The sequence below is a fragment of the Pristis pectinata genome, chromosome 37 (assembly GCF_009764475.1).
Source record: "Pristis pectinata isolate sPriPec2 chromosome 37, sPriPec2.1.pri, whole genome shotgun sequence".
Taxonomy (NCBI): domain Eukaryota; kingdom Metazoa; phylum Chordata; class Chondrichthyes; order Rhinopristiformes; family Pristidae; genus Pristis; species Pristis pectinata.
Genome location: NC_067440.1, coordinates 10071789 through 10090393, shown reverse-complemented (window position 1 = coordinate 10090393; position 18605 = coordinate 10071789). Strand labels below are relative to the sequence as shown.

Sequence of the window (18605 nt, the reverse complement as noted above, 5' to 3'; positions counted from 1 at the left end):
GCAAGGCTTTAGATCTGAAGGAAACTGGAGACCTGCAATGGAATTTGAAGCTGATGTGGCAATGAATTAAGCTCATGGCTAATGTTGGGGGAGGTTGGTGGCAGAGATGATGAAGTTGGTGAATAGGATGTGGTTCTGGGGGCTCAGTAACACAACAAACAGCTCACAGCCGTTTAACCAGCCTAACTCAACAAGAACAAGGGGCTTGAGACGTAGGAAGTCAGTGCCAAGGGTAAAAACTTCATGTGTATACAGAAATGTGCAGGAAAACCAGTATCCTCTTGTTATACAACCGCAAGAAGGGCCTGGAATTATTGTTGTACACATTTACCATCTGTTTTATGTTACTGCAAAAACCACTGTATAAATATTCTGAGTATTTTCAGAAAGGAGGAAAGGTGTGGTAGAGGAGGTGCAACATTCACCAATGTGTTTGTCCAATAACTCAGGGCTAGGTGGAATTCAAACTTAATTTTCAAAACATTACTTACTAATGCCTGTCTTTCTATGTTTATTTGTATTTTATTGGAAGTTGTACACCAATTTTTATAGTAATTAAGGCGAGTGATTTGAATGGATGTCTTTAACGTTGGTTTGAACAAAGGTCAGGTTGAATTGGTTTAGAAACAGAGTCCTTCAGTTCTCTCTGCTCTGTCTTGATTTTAATTTTGGAAGTCTCCTAATGCTAAATACCAAGAGATTAAGGACAATTTTGCACTGTTAGTCCAAGTCCAATCAGCGATGAAATGGGATGGTCCTGTCACTGAAAATCTGATTGGATTACTACTGACATCTACTTTTGTTGGGACTTATTGTATCCTATGGCCATGGTTAGACCAGCAAAATTCTGGCTCCTTCCAGAAATGACAACTGTTCTTAAAAGGTTCCTTTAATGTAATGGAACACCTCATTAACAGGAGCATTATCAAACAAAATAATTGCAACTTTGACACAAGCCACAGAGAAAGACTTCAGGGCAGATGACTGAAAGTTTAGTCAGTGAGGTAAGGTTTGAAGCAGCTTCTTAAAGGAGCAATGAGAGAGGCAGAGAATTTTAGGGAGGGAATTCAAGAGCTTGGGATCCTTGGCTGCCAGCAGTGAAGCGTTTAAGGGCAGGACGGTACAAGGTGCCAGATTCAGATGATTAAGGGGATCTAGAAGAAAAGCTGGAAGCAGTTGCAGAGGTGGACTGTTAAGTCCGAAAGGAAGTTGAAAATGATGCAGAGGATTTAAACAAAAACTAGAGGGCATAGCTTCAGAATAAGAATGAAGAGGAATTTCATCTCTCAGAGGGTCCCAAATCTTTGGACTCATTGAATATATTCAAGGTCAGGCTATACAGAGTGTTATGGGGATCAGACAGGAAGGTAGAGTTGAGGCTAAGATAAGGTCAGACTTGATGTTACTAAATGGTGGAGCAGGACGAAGAACTGCATGGCCTGCTCTGCTCCTCTTTCTTATGTTCTTAGTCCCGAGCTATCACATTTTTGGGACAAACAAGGATGAGGAGCAACAGAGCTTGCCCCACACCATCCATGCAAAGTGGTATTCCATCAGGAGAATCAGAATCAGAATCAGAATCAGGTTTATTATCTCTGACATATGTTGTGAAATTTATTGTTTTGTGGCAGCAGTACAGTGCAAGACATAAAGATATAAAAATTGCCATAATTTACAAAAATAAATAAATAGTGCAAAAGAGGAATAATGAGGTGGTGTTCATGGGTTCACGGACTATTCAGAAATCTCATGGCAGAGGGGAAGAAGCTGTTCCTGAAACACTGAGTGTGGGTCTTCAGGCTCCTGTACCTCCTCCCCGATGGTAGTAACATGAAGAGGGCATGTCGCGGCAGGTGAGGGTCAGTGATGGATGCTGCCTTCTTGAGGCACCACTTCTTGAAGATATTCTCGATGGCAGGAGCTGATTGACTCTTCTTAGCATCAAGAGCATCATGAGGTGGCACTGAGGTTCTGAACTTATTGGTAGAAGTGCACAAGGGGGGGACTATTTCATCACAGTCCTCGCTACATCCTGGTGCCTATTGATCACTTGGCAATCAGACATATTGTAAAATGGAACTGACTGTCCAGTCGGGGAAAAATACCAACCAGGTTCACTCTTCACACCTCCTTCAAGACTCCAACCATATTCAGGCCAACCACTGCCTGGTGCTTTGAGCAATGTTACGCACATGGCAACAGGCAATCTTAAAGATGAAGGGGTTAAGTGGACTAAAGCCTGGCTCGGTGTCAAGCACAACATCAAGGTTGAGTTTGCACAGTTTACCTTCCTTTGCAAATCTTCAGGGATTCTTGTTTCTGGGAAACTTAATTGTCTGTGTTCTTACAAACAAACAGTTCTTTTGGCCCTAAAGTTAAAACACTGCTTCCCCACCCTGAATCCAAATGTGCAGCAAACTGGAAAATTAAACACATCCTCCGAAACAAATCCACACAGCCCTACCCCTGTAATTAAAGGCCAGGACCAGCCTGCTGTGGGGATATTGGGATGTTCTCCAAACATTCACACTAAAGACATATTTGACCAAAATAACATTCCAACACCCACTCTATTTTTGCATATTTTTCCAGGGTTTCTTACAAGGTTGTGATCATAACATGGAATTTTAAATATAACATAGAATCTGAAATTTAGAGCAAGGTAAGGAGAGAAAGAGATATACATTCAGTATCGATATACATGTCATCCCCAGGTTACAGCAGGGTTCCGTTCCTGAGAACTGTTCATAAATACAGTCACAAACCAAGTTCCCAGGCAGCAGAAGGTGTCTGCAGCCCTGCAACAGTCCAGGCTGCAGGAGTACATGTTGAGGGATGCACTGAAGCTGGGCGCAGCCAACGCAAAGGCTCGGTGGGGAAGGACTACAGTTTAGGGTTCTTCTGCCACTGGAGAGGGAGGGGCGGGGACAGGAGAGAAAGCCACGAAATATTGTAAATACGGGACCGGGTAGCTTCCAGGGAGCCACAAGTGTGGCATCGGTGCTGTTTTCTCTATAAAAAGGTAACACTAATGAATGATCTATAGAAGAATGTAAAGGTTTGCACTGTTTTGTAATTGTATATAGTTTGTCTTTTATTATGAATAAAGTTTATTTTGTATAATAAAAAAAAGCCGGCAAATCCATACCACTAGTCTCCCGAAGGCCCAGCATACAGATGCAATTATTAGGAAAGCACACCAGCATCTTTACTTTCTTGAGAGGTTAAGGAGGTTTAGCAAGTCACCAAACACTCTAACAAACTTCTACAGATGTACTGTTGAAGGTATCCTGACTGGTTGCATTATGGTCTGGTACGGTAATTCAAATGTACAGGAACGTAAGAAGCTGCCGAGAGTAGTGGACTCTACCTAATACATCACAGGCACACCCTACCTCACCACTGGTAGTGCTGCCTCAAGAAGGCAACATCCATCATCAAAGATCCCCACCATCTGGGTCATGCCATCTTCTCGCAGCTACCTTTGGGCAGGAGGTACAGAAGCCTGAAGTCCCACACCACCAGGTTCAGGAACAGCTACTTCCTTTCAATCATTTAGTTCTTGAACCAACCGGCAAAACCCTAAACACCACAGTTTAGCAACACTATGGTCACTTTGCACTAAAATGGACCTTGCTTATTTTTCTAAATGTGTTCTTTCTTGTAAAAGTTGTGTATAATTTATGTTTAATTTATCCTTTTGTGAATGCTGCTTATATGATGCTATGTGCCTGTGATGCTGCTGCAAATAAGTTTTTCATTGCACCTGTGTGTACATGTACTTGTGCATATGACAGTAAACTTGACCTTGACTTTGTTCATCTGTACAGGCTGTACATAAGTCGGGTGTGAAGTGCCTCCTGCAAACACTCTGCTTATTGTTGTGCCTCCTTTTGGTTCTAGTCCTTGTGTCTTCTTGTCCACAGCTTTTAACCCATGGCCATTAGTTGCTAATCTTTAAAAGCTTCATCAAATCCTCACTTTTGGCCATAGCTCCCTTCTTTTACTCCACTAGCCGGCATCTGTAAAGTTCTTTTGTGATGGCTTGCTTTCTTTGTTACAGGCATGCGCAGTCTCCCATCTTTTGATGCAGACACTCCCCAGTCTACCACCCTTTGACACAGGCATTTCACAGTGTTACAGGCTCTCTCTGATGTTATAGGCTCTGTCAGTCTGCCACATTTTAGTATTGGCACTCCCAGAGGTCACAGGCACTCCACAATGTCACAGGCACTCCACAATCTCATACAGTTCTGCCCAGTTCTCCAGCCCTTCAATATAGGCTCTTTCCAGTGCTACAGGCTCTCCTCAATCTCATACAGATTCTCGCACAATCTCCTATCCTCACCAAGTTTTATAGATGCACCATAGAAAGCATCGTATCCAGATACATCACAGCTTGGTACGGCAACTTCTCTGCCCAAGACCACAAGAAACTGCAGAGAGTTGTGGACACAGCTCAGTCCACCATGAAAACCAGCCTCCCCTCCACAGACTCTACCTACACTTCTTACTGCTTCAGTAAAGCAGCCAGCAAGATCAAAGACCCGTCCCACCCCGGCCATTCTCTTTTCTCTCCCCTTCCATCGGGCAGAAGATACAAAAGCTTGAAAACATGCACCATCAGGCTCAAGGACAGCTTCAATCCCACTGTTATAAAACTCTTGAATGGACCTCTTGTACATTAAAGATGAATTTTTGACTTCACATTCTACCTTGTCATGGCCCTTGCACCTTATTGTCTACCTGCACTGCACTTTCTCTGTAACTGTAAAACTGTATTCTACATTCTGATAGTGCTTTTCCCTTTGTACTACCTCGATATACTTATGTTTTGAAATGATCTGTATGGATGGCTTGCAAAACTAAGTTTATCACTGTATCTCGGTACATGTGACAATATTAAACCAATTACAATTACAATTCCTTTGGTACAGGCACTCCAGGAACGTGAGCTCAAAATCCAACATACATTCCAACGTGAATCCAACGTGAAAGTGTTACATTGCCAGAGTGTCAACATTTGGATGAGGAGTGAAACCAAGACAGTCTCTTACTTCTCAGGTGGATGTAAAAGATCCGATGTGTAAGATTTGATCTTAAGTATTAACCGATGGTTCAACCTGACACAGATATAGCAAACAGCATTTAGATTTACTGCTCACATAAAGTTAATGCACACTCGTACTTAAACAAAAGTTAGAACATAGAACAGTACAGCACAGGAACAGGCCCTCCATCCACGATGTTGTGCCGAACTGATTAAACTAGTAATTCAATGCCTAACTAAACTAACCCCCTGCTGCCTACACAAGGTCCGTATCCCTCCATTCATGTGCCTATCTAAGAGCCTTTTAAATGCCTCTATCGTATTTTCCTCCACTACCAGCCCTGGCAGTGCATTCCAGGCACCCATGGCTCTCTGTGTAAAGAATTTGCCCCGCACATCTCCTTTGTACCTATCCCCTTTCACCTTAAATGAAAGCCCTCTATTTTTAGACATTTCGACCCTGGGAGAAATATACTGGCTGTCTATTCTATCTATGCCTCTCATAATATTATAAACTTCTGTCAGGTCTCCCCTCAGCCTCTGCCACTCCAGAGAAAACAACTCTAGTTCGTCCAGTTACTCCTTATAGCACATGCCCTCTAATACAGGCAGCGTCCTGATAAACTTCTTCTGTGCCTTCTCCAAAGCCTCCACATCCTTCCTGTAATGGGGAGACTAGAACTGAATGCAATACTCCAGATGCAGCCTAACCAGAGTTTTATAAAGCTGCAACGTAACTTCCTGACTCCTGAACTCGGTGCCTCGACTAATAAAGGCAAGCGTGCCATATGCCTTCTTTGCCACTCTATCAATCTGTGTGGCCACTTTCAGGGAGCTATGGACTTGGACTCTGTACATCAACACTGTTAAGAGTCCTGCCATTAACTGTGTACTGTCCCTTTACATTTGACAGTTTACAGGTGACATAACTTTATGGTGATCAAACAGATGTTAAGCCACGTTACCTAAAGAACGCACTAGTGACGCCCATCAGGATGGAGTTCTGTAGTCCGGCCGAACCCGGGAAGGACTCACCTCATTCCTGTGAGACCAAAAAGAGAGGTTAGGCATGCGGCCCACATTGAAGTCCCTCCCGAAGGAAACAGATCTTAACTGTAGAAAATTTATATTAAAATTTCACCCTGTATAAGCAAAGTGGAAACCTGTTTTCCCCTCAGGCTGATCGGATAGATTTGACGACATTTTCATATCCTTTAAACAGTAATAGCCTTCCCTTTTGTGCTGTGAAGAAATGAGGGTCTCTGCAGCTGTCCATTTCCCTTTCTGTGGGTTGCTAAGCAGCAGATATATTCCCACTAGCTTCCCTTTCAGCAGGGTCAGTATTTTAATTTTAGCCTCTTTATTTTAGCTAATTTTCCCAGCATTCCTCTTGGCTGTCTTCATTTTATGGCTACAAGGTTTTACCTTACCTACGGAGTCTTTTGAAGAGCACAGTTACTCTCCACCCTATCCTGAAGAATAATTGCCCTCGATCTCGACCGGTAAAACAGAGTACTTGCTCGTTATTCCAATGCTCTTTTTGGGAGCTTGCTTGAGATAAATTGACAGTCTACATTAGACTTTGAAAGAAATCACTTTGGGATCCCCTGGGTTTGTGAAATCCACTACATAGATGCAAACCATTTCATTTCAAACTTCCTTTGCAGTCAGTTACAGCCGAGATTTGCAAGCCAATTCTGAAAATTAAGAGATCATGCTCAGAATAAGGGTGAATTTGATGAAGGAAGAGATAATTTTCACAGACTGCAATGCAACACAAAATGGTGTGTTTCCCATTCCCGTCACACAGGGCATTTTACAGGCTGTAAGATCTTATTCTCGCCTATGACATCCTTTGTTAATAGAACAGCTTTTCACAAGAGTTTATGCATTCAGTCATTTCCCTTTACATCACTGTTGTCAAGGTAATGTGTGAGATTCATCAGAAACAGTGAGAGAAACTGCAAACCCATCCATTAAGCATTCACTGTCTTTTGGATTGCAATACAAACCTTAATATTAGTTTTGGAGATTACTGCCAAAATGAAAGCTACCATTAAATTATTCCGATGAAGGGGTACACTGAAAACATTATGACCTGCGTTCTCTCCACAGATTCTGGATACCATGCTGCTTATTTCCTGAATTACTTACGTTAGAAATGTTCTCTCAGTGGTTTGGCAGTATAAACCAGTGGGTGGTTATGCCACATTAGACACTGGTTCCAGTTTGCTGGATCATAGAGTAATACAGCACAAAAGGAGCCTGCCTTGCCCAGGGTGCCTGAGTCAGCTCTTTGAAAGGTTGAGCCAGTTATCCTGATCCTGTCTGCTCTTTACTTGTAGTCCTACAAATGTTTTCCTCAAGTATTCATCCACCTCCATTTTGAAGGTTCAATCCTTATAAGAACCTAACAAAAAAATACTCACCTCTCCTCTCTGCTAACTGCCTTATAGCTGTATGTTTAGGTTATTTAAAATTGGACAAACGGGCAGATTATTATCTAGACGGGGAGAAAATTCAAAATTCGGAAGTGCAAAGGGTCTTGGGAGTCCTCGTGAAGGATACCCTAAAGGTTAACCACCAGGTTGGATTGGCAGTAAGGAAAGCGAATGCTGTTGACATTCATTTCAAGAGGAATAGCGGATAAAAGTAAGGATGTGTGGATGAGGCTCTATGGGGTACTGGTGAGACCTCATTTGGAATACCGTGTGCAGTTTTGGGCCCCTTATCTTAGGAAGGATGTACTGATGTTGGAGAGGGTTCAGAAGATTTACAAGGGTGATTCCCAGAATGAAAGGGCTTACATACAAGGAGCTCTTGGACTGTATTCATTGGAGTACAGAAGAATGAGAGGGGACCTCATAGAAACATTTCGAATGTTGAAAGGACTGGACAGAGTATATGTGGCTAAGTTGTTTCCCTTGATGGGTGAGTCCAGGACAAGAGGGTACAGTCTTAGAATTCGAGGGTACCCATTTAGAACAGAAATGAGGAGAAATTTCTTTAGCCAGCGGGTCGTGGATTTATGGAATTTGTTGCCACATACAGCTGTGGAGGCCTGATCATTGGGGGTGTTTAAGGAGGAGATTGATAGGTATCTAATTAGTCAGGGTATCAAGAGATATGGGGAAAAGGCCGGGAAAAAAACACAGCACCGATGCTACTCATGTGACTCTGCTTTGGTTTTTCTTCATCAGCACCACGCTGCGGGGAAAGAAAGTCATGAATTCTGTCTTTTAATTAAATATCAGGGGAGACCGCAAACGCAGTCCCCCACTACCACAAATTTTGAGGTCGAGTATCCTGCCTGTTCCGGTCCTGTACTGTTCTATGTACCAACATCCTAAGAATGGACAGTTTCTCCCTGTTAAACCTATCTAAACTCCTCTTGTTTATACAGGTGGCGTTGTGGTGATGTGTGGCCTGTGAGATGGAAATCCTTCTATTGCCTTCACATCAGTTCTGAGCATATGTTTGTGCTTTTTTTGGGGGTATTGAGTGGTTGACCGCTTAGTTATTTCATGGAACATGCTAATCTTCAGCGGTTAAAAATTGTCAAGTACCAAAATACTGCGGCTATAAATAGCCCAGTTCTTGCATTCATACAATAGCACAGGCAGAAGCCAGCTCACACTCCATTTCAAAAATGAGAAACAGGTTGTAGGCAAAGCTTGTTGTGGCAAAGACTTCCTCAACGATGACCTTTAGAGGTTGCTACCAGGATGACGGCTCTGAGATGTGTCACCAAAGGAGATATGCCAGCTCCCAGCAGAACAATAGCATCAATACCATACCTCCCTCCCTTGTCCCCTGAAACCTTGCAACTCTCAACTCCTCACTGGTTCTTTTGCCCTTAGCACAAAGGGTTAATTTAAAGGGCTAATCATCTTTGGGATGTTAAGGAAAATATGCGTATCCAGCAGAAACCCACGCAGTCAGAGGAGGAACGTGTAAACTCCACACAGACAGCGCCCGAGGTTAGGATCGAACCTGGGTCCTTGGTATGGATTAAATTTGTGGGTTCGAAAAATCAAAATGGAAGTTAGAGGTCCTCTACTGTTTCATAGTCATAGTCATAGAGCTTCACAGTAAAGAAACAGGCTTTGCACTATACGGCTGCTGCAAAACAACAAATGTCAAGTCTTACACGTCAGTGATGATAAAACTGATTCTGATAATCTTGGAAATACATATTCAGGTCAGACAGCACCTCCGCAAAGGGAAGCAAAGTTAATGACTTACAGTGCCAGCGTGTTTTATTTCTCCCTTTCACTGTTGCCCTTGCTCATCCTTACTTATACTCTTCCAGACAATTCAGCAATAATTTATAGATATTTATTTTCCTCTTCCCATCTAAAGTACCTGCGTCACCCAGATAACATTATTCTTTCTCTATTGCAAAATTCCCCCCGATCTATCCCTATCCCTATCCCTCTCTATTAAACATGCTTGTTTTCTCACTCTCCCTGATCTGATGAAGGGATCTTCCACCTGAAATGTTAACTGCTCCTCTCTCCACAGATGCTGCCTGACCTGCTGGGTATTTCCAGCCTTTTCTGTTCTTACTATTGGAGTGGCAGTAGGGGTCCTCCCCAGCTTATGGATACCCGACGTGCACGCGATCATCCCATTTTTGTCCCCTTTCCCACCCCTCTCCCTCCTCCAGCCCCCTATCACCCATCTTTATCCTCCTCCCCCTCACGGTTCCATCCACCCACTACACACATAGTTCACCCACAAGTCCCCCCCCACTCCATCTGATTCTGGTTCCATCTGCCATACACCTAATGGTTCCCATTATCACCTCCTCTATTTATCAGATTCCATTACTGGTTCCTGCTCCTTATCTCCCTCCAGCAGCTGACTCTAACTTTCACTCTCCCCTCCTTCTACCTCCCTCCATCTTGCCCATCATTTTTTCTCTTTATCTGCCTCCGTTATCTGCATCCACTTGCCACCATGTCTCAACTCCCCCACCGTCCCATCCCCTCCCCACTTGGCACAACCTGCTTATCATCTTTCACCCCTCCTCACTTCCGCCCCCACCTCACCTCTTCCCCTCTCAGTCCTGATGCAGGGTTTCAGCCCAAAACATCGACAATTCCTCCCCCCTCACCCCCAACAGATGCTGTTCAACCCACTGAGTTCCTCCAGCAGATTGTTTGTTGCTCCAGATTCCAGCATCTGCAGTCTCTTGTGTCTCTCTGGACTTGCCGGCTGTTGCGGGACTTCAGACATCTTCTGCTGTGTGGAAACATGGTTCATGGCCACATTTCTGACTTGCGAACTGTTCAGTTTACGAACAGTTCCCAGGAATGGAGCCCTACCATAACCTGGAGAAGGACCTGTAAGCCATCCACCATCCTGAGGGACTGCCTAATAGAAGAGAAGATGGGACTGTTGGCAACCTTCTCAAGTAATGTCTTCAGAGGCTTGCTTGCAGGTAACCTTCCAACTCTCTCATCATCCCGACGTGGAAATATATCATTGTTCCTTCAGAGTCACTGAATCTAAATCCTGCCACTCCCTTCCCAACAGCACTGCGGAAGCACCTTCACCAGAAGGATTCAACTAGGACTAAATCACAGAAACCAGCCTCTCCTCCATGGACTCTGTCGACACTTCTCGCTGCCTCGGTAAAGCAGCCAACATAATCAAAGACCCCACCCACCCTGGACATTCTCTCTTCTCCCCCCTCCCATTGGGCAGAAGATACAAAAGCCTGAAAGCACGTACTACCAGGCTCAAGGACAACTTCTATCCCACATTTATAAGACTATTGAAAGGTTCCCTAGTACGATAAGATGGACTTTTGACCTCACAATCTACCTCTTTGTGACCTTGCACCTTACTACCTGCACTGCACTTTCTCTGTAACTGTAACACTTTATTCTGCACTCTGTTACTGTTTTCCCTTGTACTACCTCAATGCACTGTTGTAATGAATTGATCTGTATGAACGGTGTGCAAGACTATCGTTTCACTGAACCTCGGTACATGTGACAATAGTAGACCGACTTACCAACAAGGTGTCTCACCACCTTCTTGGAGAGGATTTAGAGAAGATTTAAGAGCATGATTCCCGGAATGAAAGGGTTTACATACGAGGAGTGCTTGTCGGCTTTTGAACTGTATTCATTGGAGTACAGAAGAATAGAAACATTTCGAATGTTGAAAGGACTGGACAGAGTAGATGTGGCTAAGTTGTTTCCCTTGGTGGGTGAGTCCAGGACAAGAGGGCACAGTCTTAGAATTAGAGCAGAGATGAGGAGAAATTTCTTTAGCTATAGGGTCGTGGATTTATGGAATTTCTTTGCCACGTACAGCTGTGAAGGCCCGATCATTGGGGGTGTCTAAGGAGGAGATTGATAGGTATCTAATTACTCAGGGTATCAAGCGATATGGGGAAAAGGCCGGAAATTGGGGCTAGATGGGAGAATAGTTCAGCTCCTGGTGAAGTGGTGGAGCAGACTCGATGGGCTGAATGGTCTACTTCTGCTCCTTTGTCTTGCGATCTTCTCAAGAGCATTTAGGGATTTGCATTAAATCCTGGTGACACCAAAGGTCCTGAAAATAGATATTTTTAACAAAATCCACACAACATTGGTCAAACAATGAACAGCAGAGGCAGAGGTGTCAACTTTACACTGCTAAACCTACATGGGCAACAGACCTGTCATGAGGCGTGCAGCTTGAGTCAGTTACTCCAGGAAAGGAAAATAAACTATTCAGAAAAAAAGGACAATAATGACATTTTTGTGTTTCATTTTAAGATAAGGAGACGGATCCATCCAGCATAGGCCGCTGTTGCCAAGGCAACCATTCCCGCTGAACTGTAGCACGCGGCGTCCCTGCGCCGAGGGCCGGAGGGGTCGGAAAGAGCCGAAAGCATCCGGAAAAATCCGAAAGATTCTCTAGGGGACAAGGTTGTGACAACGCATGCGCGCGACTGTCTCCGTTGCCGCCGAGAGGAGCCGGGGCGTGGGTGTGAGGGACAGGCGGGTCGTGCGTTCGGAAAGACCCGAAGCTACGAGTCGAGCGCGACCCCGGCGTTCGGAAAAGTGTCCGGAAACAGCCGAAGGCGTGCGACGCATGCGCGTTCCGCTCCTTGCCGCGCGGCTGGCGTTTGAGGGGGGGGAACCTCCGGAAAGAACCGAACTGAAGGAACTCGAGCTTCGCTCCTTCGGGTCCGCCACTGGCGTCCCCGACAGCTTCCGGAAATAGCCGAGCCCAGGCGAGGGCGGGGTGGTGTGACGCATACGCGGCTCACGATGGCTGAGTGACAGCAGTGGCGGAGGCGGCGGGAGCGGCGGTGGCAGTGGACGGGGGCAAGTTTCCGGGACGGGATTAGCGGACGGTGGCGGAGCGGAGGGTCGAGGTCGTCGTTTGTACACCGCCGCCATGGTAAGAATCCTTCAACCGTGAGGGAGTGATAGGGCAATAAAAAGCGATGTGTGAGAGAGCAGGCGCCTCTTTCCGGCTTCTGCTCACCTGAGCCCAGGTGAGGGCGCGTGACGTCACCAGGTGCCTCACTACCTGGAACCAGTGCATTGAGTGTGCCCCTGCTTTTGTATTAATTACTACTATTGCACTGTCTTTTGGAATTCGGGCTTCAAAAGCAAAAGTCAGAAAGTGGAAGATGCCAATTTTAAGGCGGGAGCAGCTTTTTACCTTCTAAATGTTTTATTTTGATTGTTAATTTGTGGGCTGGCAAGGCTGACTTTTTGGATCTGAGCTCTAATTGCCCCTTGAAAAAGGGGCTGCCATCCTGACCTGTGGTGAGCCCCCAGAGCACTGTTGGGTCAGGAGATTTAGGATTTAGACCCACTGGCGATGAAGTAAAGCCAAGTCAGGATTGTGTGTCATTTGCGAGGGGAATCTACAGGAGGTGGTGTTCAGACGGTCTGCTCCCTGTGTCGTTTTTTTAATGATAAGAAATCATGGATTTCTAAGGTGCTGTCAGAATAGCCCAGGTGGTTAATGCAGTGCATTTTATAGTGGGTATATATTGCCGATACTGTTTGATTTTACTAATACTAATTTATTTTCTCACTTGCACTGGAGCCTTGGTTTTTCCAGTTTTTCTGGGAGGTTTTTTTGTGTCTTTTGTGAGGACAGGTACAAAGTATTTATTTAATTCTTCTATCACTACTTTATTCTCTAGTCTTTGTCCGTAAGGGACCCACATTTGTTCTTATTATTTTCATTTTAATAATAATAATAGCCCTTGTAGTCTATGTTCATGTTCCCAGTTTATTCTGCTACTCTATTTTTCTCCTGTTATCAATCTTTATATCATTCTTTGAATACCAGAATGCTCTGAATTCAACTTTCTTTTAATTGGATATTTCTTTAATATCTCCCGAAATCCATGTTTGGACCATTTTTCCTGCTGTGTTTCTGTGTCTTAAAGGAATATATATTTGTTGCAGGTGATGTCTTTTCAATTTAAGTGCTGGCCACCTTATGTCTACGTCAACTGTTTAATGCAGATTCCTAGTCTTCTGTGACCAACCTGCGCTTCCTACCCTCATGGTTTTCTTTGTTCAGGTTGAATATCCTGTTTTTTCATCCAACTGCACCACTTTTCAACATATTGTAAAAATCTATCATGTTATTGCCACTTTTGCAACAAGATTATTAATTAACCCTTTTTCATTGCTCAGTGCCAGATCTAAAATAACCTGTACCCTAAGAAGTTCCTCAATGTACTCATCTAGAACGAATTTACCTATTTTTTTTACACCAATGATCAGGTCCTTGAACCTATCTGCACAACCCTAAACCTACCTCAGCAATGGAACACTACAGACCACCTCTTGCACTGCCATGGACTTGTCTTCAATTATGTCTTTGCACTCAGGTCTTGCTTTTGCAGGATTTTTTCCACTGTATGGTATAATTTTATGTGTAATTTATATTGTGTGTTGTCTGTACCTATGTGCCTGTGATGCTGCTGCAAGCAAGCTTTTTATTATCCATTCCAGAAATTTCTTCATTCCACTAATTTAGTTTCCAAGGTTTATTGAAATCTCCAATGACTACTATGTTACCCCGTTACTATCTCCTTTAATTTTCTTATTTTACTTTGCCTTGCATATAATTACCATATGGAGACTATAAACAACTCCCAGCAATGTCTTCTCTCCCATGGAAAAAGTTGCTGTGTAGATCCACCCAGACTGCTAATTCTATACAAGTAGTGTTTATTGTCATGTGCACCTGTACAGTGAGGTACAGTACAACAAAAAGCTTGCTTGCAGCAGCATCACAGGCACGTAGGTACAGACAACACACAATATAAATTATACATAAAATTATACCATACAGTGGGGAAAAAAACCTTCAAAAGCAAGATCTTAGTGCAAAGACACAATCGAAGACAAGTCCATGGCAGTGCAGGAGGTGGTCTGTAGTGTTCTATTGCTGAGGTAGATTTAGGGTTGTGCAGATAGGTTCAAGGACCTGATCATTAATGTAGAAAAAATAGGTAAACTGGTTAATTATTGTCATATGTACTGAGGTACAGTGAAAAACTTTGTTTTGTATGCTATCCATATAGATCAGTTCATTACAACAGTGCATTGAGGTAGTACAAGGGAAAGCAATAGCAGAATGCAGAATAAAGTGTTACAGTCACAGAGAAAGTGCAGTGCAGGCAGACAATAAGGTCCAAGGTCATAACAAGGTAGACTGTGAGGCCAAGATAGGAAAGAAGCTGTTCCTGACCACAATATCCCAAGCCAATATTGGTTCTAGTTGCTGTACCAATGTCATCCGTGACCTATATCCCAGAATTTTGAAAGAGGTGGCCTATTTTCTGACCTATTTCAAAGAATTCACTTTTTAGAAGTCGATGTCTATAGAGAGTAAATTCTTCAAAAATTCTAGAGATCCTGGAATGTTTGCCGCAGGTTGGAGAGGAGCAAATGTGGCTCCACTATTTTTGAAAGGAAGGAGAGCGAGAAAGTGGAACAACCAATCTGACATCTGCAGCAGGGGAATTGCAGCAAGCCATAATAAAGGATGTGCATTTGAGACACTTAGAAAATAATATGGTTAAGTGGACTCGAGATAAATTCATGAAGGGGAAATCGTTTTTGACTATTCTTTTAGAATTCCTTAATTATAAATCTAGAATAGGTGAGATTGCATAGGGTGAATTAGGATTTTGATAAGATTCGACACAGGAGATTGGTGAACAAGTCAAAACAGGTGGAATTGAACAGGTGGAATTGGAATGGAACAGAACAGTTGGAACAGGTCCAACGTGGACTGAAAGTTGGTTAACAGGTGGAAACCAAAGACCGAGGTTAAACACGTCCTTATAAGGTGAGCAAGCTGTGAATAGTGGGTACCACAGAGCTCCGTGCTTGCACCCCAGCTATTCACAGTGTATTTGAACAATTTATAGAACAGAACACTACAGCACAGTAGAGGCCCTTTGGCCCACAATGTTGTGCCGACATTTTATCCTGCTCTAAGATCTATCTAACCCTTCCCTCCCACATAGCCCCCTTATTTTTCTATCATTCATTTGACTGAGGGGACCAAATGCTCCAAGTCTACTGATGATATGAAACTAAGTGGGAGGGTGAGTAGTGATGAGGCTTCAGGGGGATACAGATAAGCCAGCAGCTCCACAAAGTCTGCCTCTCGGTTGTCCATGAACAGTGGAGCGCGGTGTGGGAAAAATGTGAGGTTATTCACTTCTGAATAAAGAAAAGGAAATGCTGAGTATCTTTTAAAAGGTGAAGGATTGGAAAGTATTCAAAGAGACCGGGATGTCCTTGTACACAAGTTATTGGATGCAGGAGCAGCAACTCTGAAGACACATGGTATTTCCATATTTCCTTGAGATGTACAAGGAGGCTTTAAGGCCCATCAAGTCTATGCCAGCTCATGATCCCATTCCCCCCTTCACTCTATAAACTCACTTTTCCATCAATTCGAGCACCCACCTACACTAGGAGCATTTACAGCCAAGCAACCTACCACCCACACATTGTTGGCACGTGGGAGAAAACCAGAGCATATGGGGGGAAACCCATGGAGGTCACGGGGAATATGTGCAAACTCCACACAGACAGCAAAGGAGGTCAGGATCCAAGCTGGGTCACTGGAGCTGTGAGGCAGCTGCTCTACCATGAAGCAGCATAGAGGGAAAGAAGCCATTCAGTCCCCTCTCATCTCATACCGCACTGAAACAGGCCCTTCAGCCCACTAAATCCACACTGACCAGTTAGCAGCCATTTGTATTAATCTTATTCTCCACACTTTCTCAGCAGCTCCTTGCAGATTCCACCACTGCCTTTATTGCAAGAGGATTTAAGTAAAGATGTCCTGGTGTGATTATACAGGGTCTTGGCAAGTCCACACATGGGATATGACAATTTTCATCTCCCTACCTTAAAAAAGAAAGTACATTGAAGATGCAGCAAACTGGTCCCTGGGATTATGGATAGTTCTGCCACATGAGGAGAGGTTGAGTAGGCTTGACTTTCTTCTCTGGACCTTGTTAAAATGTACACATTTCTGAGAGAGTTTGACAGGGAGTGTACAAGGACGCTGTTTCCCCTGGCTGAGAAGTCGAGAACTATGTCTCAAAATAAGGAGTAGGACACTTGAGATTGAAATGAGGAGTCATTTCCTCACAGAAGGTGGTGAATCTTTGGAATTCTGTACCTTGGAAGGCTGTGGATGCTCAGTCATTGATTGCATTCAAAACAGCAATTGACAGATGACTGGATAATGCATTCAAAGTCGAGTTTATTGTCATCTGCACAAGTCCATGTGTGCACAGGTGCAATGAAAAACTTACTTGCAGCAGCATCACAGGCACATAGCATCAGATAAGCAGCATTCACAAGAAAAACATAAATTAAACATAAATGTTTACAAGAAAGAACACAATTAGAACAAAAAAAACAAAGTCCATTTTAGTGCAAAGTGATCAAAGTGGTCATGGTGTTGCTACACTGTAGTGATTAGGGTTGTGCCGGTTGGTTCAATAAAGGAATCAATGGATATGGGGATGGGCTGGGAAAGGGTGTTTGAGATAGAAGATCAACATGATCTTGTTGAATAGCCAACCAGGCGCGAGAGTTGAATAACCTACTCCTCCTTGCTTCAATGACTGGCCAATGGGGTAATCAATTGATCTGTTCAACATCTCAGCTGGGAGGCCAGTCACAGAATACTGAAGAGTGGGACATTTCTGTGGAAGGAAAGCAACAGTTATGTTTGTGTGCAACACACAGAGGTGTTGGAGGAACTCAGAGTGTCAGGCAACGTCTGTGGAGGGAAATGGACAGTTGACGTTTTGGGTCCAGACCCTTCATCAGAGCTGCAAAAATTGGGGAGATGGCTAGTATAATAAGATAAGATATCTTTTTGTTAGTCACATGTAAATCAAAACAGCGTAGAGTGTTCTGGGGACAGCCCGCAAGTGTCGCCACGCTTCTGGCGCCAACGTAGCACGCCCACAACTTCCGTACGTCTTTGGAATGTGGGAGGAAACCGGAGCACCCGGAGGAAACCCACGCAGTCACGGGGAGAACGCACAAACTCCTTACAGGCAGCGGCCGGAATCGAACCCGGGTCGCTGGCGCTGTAGTAGCGTTACGCTAACTGCTACAATAGAGGTGGAGGGAAGGGGTGGAGGAAGAGCCGGCAGGTGATAGGTGGATCCAGGTGAGGGAGGTGATGGGCAGATGAGGGAGGAAGGAGAGTGGGAATGATGTCAGAGGCTGGGAGGTGATAGGTGGAAGCGACAAAGGGCTGAAGAAGGTGGAATCTGACAGGAGAGGATAGTGGAGCGTGGAATAAAAGGAGGGGAACCAGTGGGAAGAATGTGTAGATGATGGGCAGATGAGGAGGGTGGTGGAGAGGAAGGAGATAGGGTGATGGGGGCCAGTTGGATCAGGAGGAGAGAGGAAAAAAAAAGTGGGGTGGGGGAGGACAGAGGGGAGCAGTTACCAGAAGTTTGGGAATCCACTGTTCATGCGGTTAAGTTAGACACTGCCCAGGCGTAATGTGAGGTGTTGTTCCTATTCGTGTAGCACCTTTTGAGGTTATTGCAAGAGCTAAAGGAGGACTTTTTTTGGAGTCAGTCACTGTTGCAGTTCGACAAAAGCAATAGTCAGTTTGTGTTCCAGGCTCCAACAGACACCAGTGTGGTAATGGCCAGATATTCAACAATCAGTGTTGCTAAAAGTGACTAAATACAGTATCGGCCACTAGAGAGATTGTTAGAATTGTTTTTGGGGATCTTTTACTCCCAGCTTTTTTTGTCGAAAAGAAAGTAACTGGGCCCTTGTGTGAAAGGTGATACCTCTCGCAGCGCAGCATTCCCTCTGTACTGCCATCGGAATATCAGCCTAGGGGCTTTTTGGACTTGACGACCTTCAGTGGGACTTTAAGCCACAACGTCTGACTCAGGTGACAGTGTTGCTCACTGGCACCCAACTAAGAAACGTTGATTATAGTGTGGAACCAAGCTACTTGGGTGAATGGATTTGTGTGTTTGTATTGGATTTTTAATTCAAGGAAT

General features: G+C 44.2%; 1 protein-coding gene across 1 annotated transcript in view; it reads left to right on the top strand.

Annotated features, from left to right (window-relative positions):
* The first annotated feature begins 12299 nt into the window (after positions 1–12299).
* LOC127586574 (AP-1 complex subunit sigma-1A) overlaps positions 12300–18605 on the top strand; it is a 62405-nt gene continuing 56099 nt past the window's right edge. The window contains exon 1 of the mRNA XM_052044634.1: positions 12300–12457. Within this exon, the coding sequence (XP_051900594.1) occupies positions 12455–12457 (3 nt within the window). The 5' untranslated portion in view covers positions 12300–12454. The remainder of the gene's footprint in view (positions 12458–18605) is intronic.